The 9,652-nt window shown below is 37.3% G+C and overlaps 1 protein-coding gene across 1 annotated transcript; it reads right to left on the bottom strand.

The window, feature by feature from the left end:
• Positions 1–3,621: 3,621 nt before the first annotated feature.
• On the bottom strand, positions 3,622–7,265 carry LOC113297014 (50S ribosomal protein L21, mitochondrial-like). The gene is made up of 6 exons (XM_026545395.1): positions 7,137–7,265; positions 5,573–6,124; positions 5,402–5,482; positions 4,808–4,909; positions 4,178–4,252; positions 3,622–4,087 (listed from the first exon to the last, which is right to left on the bottom strand). Exons 2-6 carry the CDS (start codon positions 6,062–6,064, stop codon positions 4,016–4,018), a joined length of 822 nt encoding a protein of 273 aa, XP_026401180.1. The 5' UTR covers positions 6,065–6,124; positions 7,137–7,265; the 3' UTR covers positions 3,622–4,015.
• Positions 7,266–9,652: the final 2,387 nt, after the last annotated feature.

The raw sequence follows: 9,652 nt of genomic DNA, 5'->3' as shown, positions 1-9,652 counted from the left end.
GGATATGGCAAGATACTTTTAATAGGAAATCACATATATGAGATTAGAAGTGCGACCGCTTCTGTGAGAAGCTTTGATAGGCTATGTTCATCTAAAAGTGCTTTATAAATTCCGGGAATTGTTCAGGCCGAAACGAACACAATAATGAGAACAAACTTGGTGAGGAAATAAATTGTGTGATAGTTGTTTCTTGGTTTGCACTAAAAGAATGACGGTTCAAAGCCTTTGGCACATTGACCCAGTAGTAAGCCCGATAGTTATTCACTAAGGAAGGTTCAGTGAGAAAGCTACCTATTCCCACGCAATTTATTTTCGGTTGAACTCTTTAGTGTCTGTCTACATTGTTAATTGCTTTGTTAGTAAGAGAATTTTTATTCATTTGGGGGATTGTTAGAAAATTGAATACAATTTTTGTATATATATGAATGTAAAATCCTTGGTTTAGTACCAGTTTGGATTTGGATTCTGGGTTGTACAAAATGGTTTGGGCTTAATCTTAATTTGGCCTGTCTGTTAAGTTAAGTCAGTTTTAGTTTTACGTTTGAAACTAAACGAAACCTAAAACCAAATAACGTGAAAGTAATTCAAAAGACGTAACCCTTGGAAAAATCCTTCAGGTACTTGAAGCATCATGACTTTTTATTGAAGAGGTACTAGTAATGTCTATAAATACCCTACATTAGAAAACTAATAATCATCATATCGAATTAATTCACTAGAAATCACTGATTAAGTTTATGTCAATTAAGAGAGTTCATAACTAAAGCTTCGGTTCACCGTTTCTCGAAGTTTGGAGTGTTACTACATCAAAAAGAATTTTGTTGCATCCTGGGAGATAGAATCAATAATTCGTAAGCACCAGTGCGGAGTGAATCTGTCTTAAGGTGTAATACCCATATATTCGGCAGTGGTTGGCTGAATGGAATATAATTAATGGTTTGTCCTTTCCTAACACCGAATCCCTTTCAACACAATTGGTTCCAGAGTTGGCAGAAAACTCTGCAGTTAAGCGTGCTCGGACGGGAGCAATTCAGGGATGGGTGACCTCCCGGGAAGTTGCTGCTGGATTACCGCAGCGATGCCCGTTGAAAACCCCACACTGTCGGATAACTGCAGTGGCTAAGTGGGGACAGTACCGGTGGTGGGACGGGTCATTACAAATGGTATCAGAGACGACGACGGGTCACCTGCCGAGGGTGGGAAGGTACGTTGGACGGGATTGTTGATCCAGGTGCTTGTCTCATGAGGAGCAGGGTACGTCGGAGATCTGGGTTTGGATATATTCTGGAGTCGAGGAAGACTCCAATATAAGGTGGTGGTATTGTAATACCCCGATATTCGACAGTGGTCCCACACTGTCGGGTATCCGCAGTGGCTAAGTGAGGACAGTATCGGTGTTGGGACGGGTCATTACAAATGGTATCAGAGCCGACGACGGGTCACCTGCCGAGGGTGGGAAGGTTTGTTGGACGGGGTTGTTGATCCAGGTGCTTTTCTCATGAGGAGCAGGAAACGTCGGAGATCTGGGCTTGGATATATTCCGGAGTCGAGGACTGACTCCAATTTAAGGTGGTGGTATTGTAATACCCCGATATTCGACAGTGGTCCCACACTGTCGGATAACCGCAGTGGCTAAGTGGGGACAGTATCGGTGGTTGGACGGGTCATTACAAATGGTATCAGAGCCGACGACGGGTCACCTGCCGAGGGTGGGAAGGTACGCTGGACGGGGTTGTTGATCCAGGTGCTTGTCTCATGAGGAGCAGGGAACGTCGGAGATCTGGGCTTGGATATATTCCGGAGTCGATGAAGACTCCAATTTAAGGTGGTGGTATTGTAATACCCCGATATTCGGCAGTGGTTGGCCGAATGGAATATAAGTAATGGTTTTTCCTTTCCTAACACCGAGGCCTTTTCATCACAATTGGATACAGAGCTGGCAGAAAACTCTGCAGTTAAGCGTGCTCGGACGGGAGAAATCCAGGAATGAATGACTTCTCGGGAAGTTGCTTTACCGCAACGATGCCCGTTGAAAACCCCACACTGCCGGATAACCGCAGTGGCTAAGTGGGGACAGTATCGGTGGTGGGACGGGTCATTACATAAGGCCTTTTATTTGGTCTAAATTGGGTTTGTATTCCTCGTATTTTTTCTGATTCTTATTGCACTATATATACAAGATTGTCAACGGAGATAATCTAGAAGACGACGGATCTTACTTAGATGATGCAAAATGGAAGGTCATCGAGTTAGTCCTAAAAAAGCGACAACTTCAGTGTAATTTTATCCTATAAAACTTGTAACTAGGATACCTCGTTCGCTAGCTGTTGTAAGAACAATAACTCTATTCTCTTCTTATATGGCTGTCTAGGTTACTTAAGGATGAGACTTCATGAAATCAGTTTGCCTAGAAAAAATAGAATTAACAAGTTCGCTAGCGGCTTGGGCTAGGAAGTTGGGAACAATAACTCTATTCTCTTCTTATATAACTGTCTAGCTTACTCAAGGATGAGACTTCTTGATGAAATCAGTTTGCCTAGAAAAAAAATAGAATTAACAATAACACGACATTTTAGGTAATGCATGGTTATTAAGGGTAAATGGGAAAGTTCCTACTTTGCGATTCAACTCTGAAATACTCCCTCCGTCCCAAATTAGTTCAGTCATTTGTAGCTTGCACAATTATTAAGGGAAGGAAAGAAGAGGAGTATGTTTAAGTATTTCTTATAAGTATGCCCTTATGCATAATAACTTGTAAAACTTCGAAATGATTTATCTCTTAAACTATACCACGGTTTTACGTAAACTTTGTACCGTTGAAAAGCATTTTAAAACACCTACGTAACGAATATAAACATGGCTATCAAATTATACATATTTCTTATAGAAATAATAAACAATTAAAAGGATAGTTTTAGAAGTATCCCTTAATTAGTGAAATAGCTCATCTATTTGTGGGACAAAATCTAAAACCAATTGGCTCAACTAATGTGGGACTGAGGGAGTAGTAACCAGCCCATGATTTCAGAGTTGAAGCATCCCATATCGAGTTATTTGCAGAGCATCTCCTTTAAGTTCCTACACTGCTGAAATTCTACCTGGAGAAGCATCCCATATCTGAGAACTCCGGTACTAGCATTCCGCATAGATATGAGATGCAACACAAGGCTCAAATTATGTGGAGATTCTTAAAGACTTTTAAAATCATTAGAATTCGAGGGGTTACTAAGAGGATTATTTATAAGCAATAGGTGACGCAGTTCTATAGAATATTGAAGCTTCAGTAAAAGAGATCGAATGGGAACAGCAGCTACTTAAGCTATTAGTTATGGTTATCTTTCTATTTCTGGAATGAACTACAAAAATGATTGAAACTAAAATACATACCCATGCCAATTAGTAAACAACATCATAAACTGCACTATGTATTCACAGGAAAATATTGTATTCTCTAAAAGAAGATTACATTTGGCTCAAGGTCGGAACTATCTTCTGGTCAACAGAGCCAGCAAATATAACTGGGAATACACTGGTTAGGAGGCTCTAATTTTCAAATAATTAGCTTAAAATTATTTGAGATAACAGAGCTGAAACTTGTAACAAGACCCAGTATTTAAACAGTTACACAGGCATACATAAATTAGCAAGACTATCTCCAACATTAGCAGCATTTGCTCTCATAGTATCAGTACAACGAAAAGCTAAGCTAAGCTAAGGCAAGCCACGCCAAGGTAATGTATTTATCTCAGTTTTTTTTTCGGGTCAAATACAAAATAGAGAAAGAATGATGATTTAGGCTGCATGGTTTTTAAGCGAAAAATAGAATAAAAAAGATAGTGGCAGTCTCCTTTTAAAATTTACTCCATATCTTGCTAACTTATTAATGTTCAGTTATCTCGAACAAACCTATGAAGATGGCTTGACACACAGAGTTGTTCTTGGCATGGAGTTTCACTCATAAATACAAGCGCCCCCGAAGTTGACGAATAAGAGGAACATTGATTATCCATGGGTCCTAGGCAGCAACAGCTTCTTTTTCAGGAATCTCTATTCCTTCAATCTTAGTGATTCTCAACCTAGTCAGCTCCTGAAATCAAAATGGTTTAACGATATTTTAATACAGTACCAAACCATCAGTACCATAATAACAAAAGGGGAATGGAAGATTATAATTTACCTGTCGATGCCCATTGGTTCGGCGATAATTCTTCCTTCTTTTTTTCTTGAATATTATTACCTTGGCATCTAAAGCCTGAAATTATTTTCGGACAGAAAATGATGAAACCAAGGAAGAGTTAAAAGTACCGACAAATAGAAGGGTTCTAGTTCTACTCTCTATTAGATCCCTCGGCAGGGGAAAAACTGATAGTTCAGTTCTTTAAGATGATAATTATATGGAGGAAAAAAAGGAGAGGAAAGAAGACAAATTAATATAGCTCTGCCATTCTATGATTGTCACAAGTCATAACAAATTCCATATAAATTACAACAGAGGTGAGGATTGTATTATACCACGTGACCCTATACGAATCTAAACTTTAAGAGTCGTTACTGATCATTAACAGAAGATCGGTTACTCAATTTCCAATCACTAATAAGCAGACAATCATGATTTTATGTAAGCATACAATGGCTGCACAGAAAAGTTCACACTAAAATTGATGAGTACCAACGAAGAACAGATAACATATACCATGTTTAAATATTTTGCCTAACATTGTTATCAAGAAATACCTTCCACGGTATAAAAAGAAAGTAAGCCTGGAAGTCAGAAAGGTTGCATATGAAACAGATCAATAACACTCACATGTTCCTCGACAACAGCATGGACAACTGCTTCTGGCAAAATTGGCCTACCAATGATTGTCTGACTTTTTGATCCAACCATAAGAACTTTGTTCAAAATTAGCTGCAAAATGAGATTCAAGAAAGCATCAATTATGATTACCTTTTGATTGCTTAACAAACAGGTTGCATCAACGACAAAAACCGTGACAATTAAATAGCAAATTATTGTCCATTTTTCTGTAGCTGAATTAAAGATGTGGTACTCCATGAGGCTAGAGTAAGAGCGTCAGAACTCACCCACGTCAACAACCGTGTGTTTACTATACAAATTACAATACATACATCCACCAACACTCCTGCATGTATCCAATTTAATTTACTTAATCTTTTACTTACCAATATTCAGATCCATTTCCTTATGACACAAAATCTATCTTGCACGCAAGCTATATACTTATATGACTGACTCAAGGGGTAGTCTTATGTATTTGTATATTATACTTTGAGAGATTAATAATAAACAAGAGCTAGTACCTAACACCTCCTATTTCGAAAAATTCCAGAGAGAGATATGAGAACAAATTAGCACGAAACACCCCAAACGACAATGTACCTTATCATTGACCTCGCAAAATTTCAATCTCTCTGTGTAAATAGTATCCTCATTGCTAACCTTGAACTGATGGGAACCAATCTATCAAAACCAACAAAAAGATAAAACAATCAGGCCAATTTTGAAGAAGAAATAAACGTCATCATCTCTATAATTGTAAAGTATAAATACCTGGACAACGGCAAAAACAGGCTCTCGAGGTGTAAAAGGTTTTTCTGTAGGATCAAGGGGACCAATTACTTTGTACCCAATAGCAGCCGCTTCTTCTTCCTTATTCTCTAGTGAATATGTTCTCTTGGGAACACGATTTGGTATATCATTACCAGTCTCTTCTTCATCACTATATTCACTCAGTTCTCCTTCTTCACTTTCATCCTCATCATCATATTCTTCTTCATCTTGTTCTTCACCTCGCTTTCCATGGCTTCCCCTTTCAGATGAGAAATGTCGAGCAGATTCGGATCTGAAGAAGCATAGTGATTCAAATTTGCGATGAAATTGGGGTAGATTTGAGGTGTGAGTTTCAAGTGGGAGACGATGATCGTTTGCAGGAAGGGTGAGAGGAGCAGTGTTATTCACGATGCTATGAAGAGATGGTGCATTTGAGGAAAAGAGATATGGGCAGTGGCGGGTTAAGGGGTTAAGGCATCGTCTACTTGCCATTGTTTTATTACGTAGAATGTGAGACTTTTTGTCTAGAGAATTCAGTGAAGCATGTTTTTCCTAAATAATACAAAGGAAAACAATACAAGTTATGATGAATATGTTTCAATAGCGGAACCAAGCATAAAATGGATGGAGATAAATAGGATCACCTGATTATGAAAGTTAACAAACATATAATGAAGGTAACAAACATGTAATAAACCTACTACAGAAACGTGCTTGGGATGCAAGAAAGTTTGCAGTATGTGAATTCCGCAGCTACAGATTTTTGCAAAAAGAAACATATTCTAGGTAATTTACAAATATAACTTGCTCAATATCCCAATGTTATCAGAAAAAGTATACATGAAAACCAAGTTTTTCATAACCAAATCAATGTCTAAAGTTCAAACTTAGTATTAACTAAAGTTTTTTTTGTTATATCCAATTCTACTTACGCTCAGATATAAAAAGCTACTTCAGACTGAAATTCAATGACAATAAAAACCCAAACTAAGCATCCCCATCCCAGACACGAATTCTTAGAAAAAATCACAAAAGACCAGATAATGTGCACTTAATAAGCAGAAATACAGAGAAGGACAAAAACAAAAAGTAAAAACCCTACCAATCTGAAACTGAATTGGTTGGACACATCATTCGTTTAATTGTTGCTTATTTCAACCAAGTATTTGAAGAACAATTCGGAACACCTATAACTACCCCCTAATCTCAATAGTCAAAGTATGAGCACAAATCAATTGGTAATATTAAGGTTCGGCCAAATTTCACTAAAGCATTTTCACAAACATATTGTATACCCATTAACAAAACAGGTAAATGAGGAGCAACAAAAATCGTCGCAACACAAAACTACAGCAAAAATATGTAACCCTAACAGTTACATATCGAAGTTACAAAAACGAGAAAGAAGTAACTATTGAACAAACAATAAATCAACTAATGAAACATGAAGCTTTAAATCTATTAGAAACGAAAACGTTAACCACATCCAGGAATTCAAAAATCCTTTACTAGAATCATAAACAGAAAAATGTATAGATAGAAATTGTAGAATACATTTTCTTACCTTAAAAAGACGATCGGTGTTCGGTGATGGCGAGAGGCGAATGAAGGTTCTAGTCTAGTATTCAGAAAAATGACCCAAGAACGAAGAAACAAAGGAGTTAAGGAGAAATAGGGGTTTCGGGTTTGACCATGAAATTATACGATTGACTGGGGTAAACTTGTAATTATCCAAAAACTCTAGCATCATGACTCCCCAAGTGAAAAGAGAGTCGGGAAGTCTTAACAAAGTGGCGGATAAAACACTACACGATTAGGAGAAAGTTCTAACCATTCCTCTAAAAAAGTTCTGACCACGCTTTTAACGACATGAGGAGCTTTTAATGTGTTCTTCGGGTTGCCAACTGCTCGAATTGGAAGCGCATATTGTCGTTCCGGACCGAATTTAGGTAAAACAGTTTGCAAACGGGTATGTAAACTTAGTTCCCGGATTTTAATAGTTAAAACCGTTTGCTTACGAGTATGTATACTTGGTTCCCGGACCTGAATCATACTACAACAGTTGGCATACTTGTATGCATACTGTGCAATATCCAGACAATGGTTAATTGTTATAAACTCTCATTTCAATCATTGAAACATCCTTAGAAGACGACAATAGTTGTCTCACACAAACTATTAGCTTATAAGTAATTTTCAAGTGATCGAATGATCAATACGAAACATTCCGAGTCTACATCAAATGACTGTCTCACACAAATCATGTAAGATGTTACAAGGCGATTTTCACATGATCATCTTTTGACTCATAATTTAGTTAGCAACAAATAAATTGTTTCCAACTAAAATCGTCAAGAATAATGATGAACGTAGTTAAAGCGAAAAGCTTTCCAACACATATTTCGAGAAAGATATAAGCGAGTTAAACTCAGCTCGAAATATCAAATGTGTATAATGTAAAAGTCTATATAGCTATACGACTTAGTCTCAGTAGGAGATAGAATATAATGAATAGACTTCTGAGTGATAAATGAGTTTAAGTCTCCACATACTTTTGTTGATGAAGTTACTCCAAGATCCCCTTAGTAGATCTTCGTCTTCAATCGATAAACGTCGTGAAGTCTAAATCTCAAATACGCATTTTATCCTAATCCGAGACATAGCTATAAATAGACTAGAAATCAAGACTTATATTTTTTATCACCTAAACTTGACAAACAAGCTTGAGATAGCAACGCTTGCGATTTCGACCGAGCAATGATCTAACACTAGCAACTGGAAAATCTAATCACGGCACTTTCATGTGTCCTAGTTGCAAACTAGAGTCGATTCTCCTTTAACCTAGGTTCTTCCAAAACCATATTAGGTTAACGACTTGAAGAATTCATTTGGGATTCGTGAAGCCAGATCCAACTATTTTCTTTGTAGTTGCGTATTCTTATCTTACTTGTTCTATCGTATTGAGTTTTATCTTCTCTAATATTTACTCGATATTTATCTCTGATAGGTAAGATATGAAAGTAATCACAACAGTTCTTCATTTCAGACTCTTGTGATTTCGCAATAATTGTTTTTGTTAATCAGTTGAGTTATTGTGAGGTGATTGATATTTCTAGGCTGCTCTTCGGGAGTATAAGACTGGATTATCAATTGGTTCTTGTTCACCTTGATTTATCAAAATACGGAACAAAAACCGAATAAAGAATAGACATATATGTGGGAGACATATTTGTTTATAAGTCTTCGACTTTGGGTCGTAGCAACTCTTAGTTGTGGGTAAGATCAGTTAAGGGAATCAAGTGCGCAGAATCCGACGTGGTTTTAGAGGCGTAAGGAATGCGATTGTACCTTAATCGGTGTGAGACTTGGTTAGGGCTCAACTACATTCCAGTCCAAAGTTAACTTGTAAGAGGCTAGTGTCTGTAGCGGCTTAATAAAGTGTGGTGTTCAAAGATGGACTAGGTCCGGGGGTTTTCTGCATTTGCGGTTTCCTCGTTAACAAAAAATTCTGGTGTCTGTGTTATTTCTTTCCGCATTATATTTGTTTATACTAGATGACGGCTGCCATGGTGGAACGGCCGACCAAATAAATTGACACAAAGCTAAATTTTGCAGAAATGAGTGCTGACAAAAGAAAACAAAAAATGCATAGTGATGGCTCTTGACCGATGCTTCCAAATTACTCGATGTTACGAGGATTTCACAAGAATAAATTGTGCTCCAGCCTATTCTTCAAAATGCAGGGGGTCTAACAACCACACCCAGCAATTCGTTTGGCAATCTGAGAGGACTTACTCCAATATACTTTCTAGATAATCAACTAGACAGTCAGACTCAATCTAGAGTAAAGTATATCAAAGAGTTTAATATCTCTAACTATTAATTCAATCTGCAATCAGCAAATAGAAATCTGCGAGCCTCATTGAATATAAGAGGAGTAACTTGAAGGGTACCAAAGACCAATGTTCAAGTGTCAATCAATTTAAATCAACAACCAAAGGTTGGATATTCTAAGTGATTGATCTTAACGCACAACCTGTTATATTTCAATTATATAACAAAATATAATGCGGAAAAGAA

This window comes from Papaver somniferum, chromosome 7 (genome assembly GCF_003573695.1).
Source record: "Papaver somniferum cultivar HN1 chromosome 7, ASM357369v1, whole genome shotgun sequence".
Taxonomy (NCBI): domain Eukaryota; kingdom Viridiplantae; phylum Streptophyta; class Magnoliopsida; order Ranunculales; family Papaveraceae; genus Papaver; species Papaver somniferum.
The sequence above is the reverse complement of the archived record's forward strand: the minus strand, read 5'-3'. Positions and strand labels throughout refer to the sequence as shown.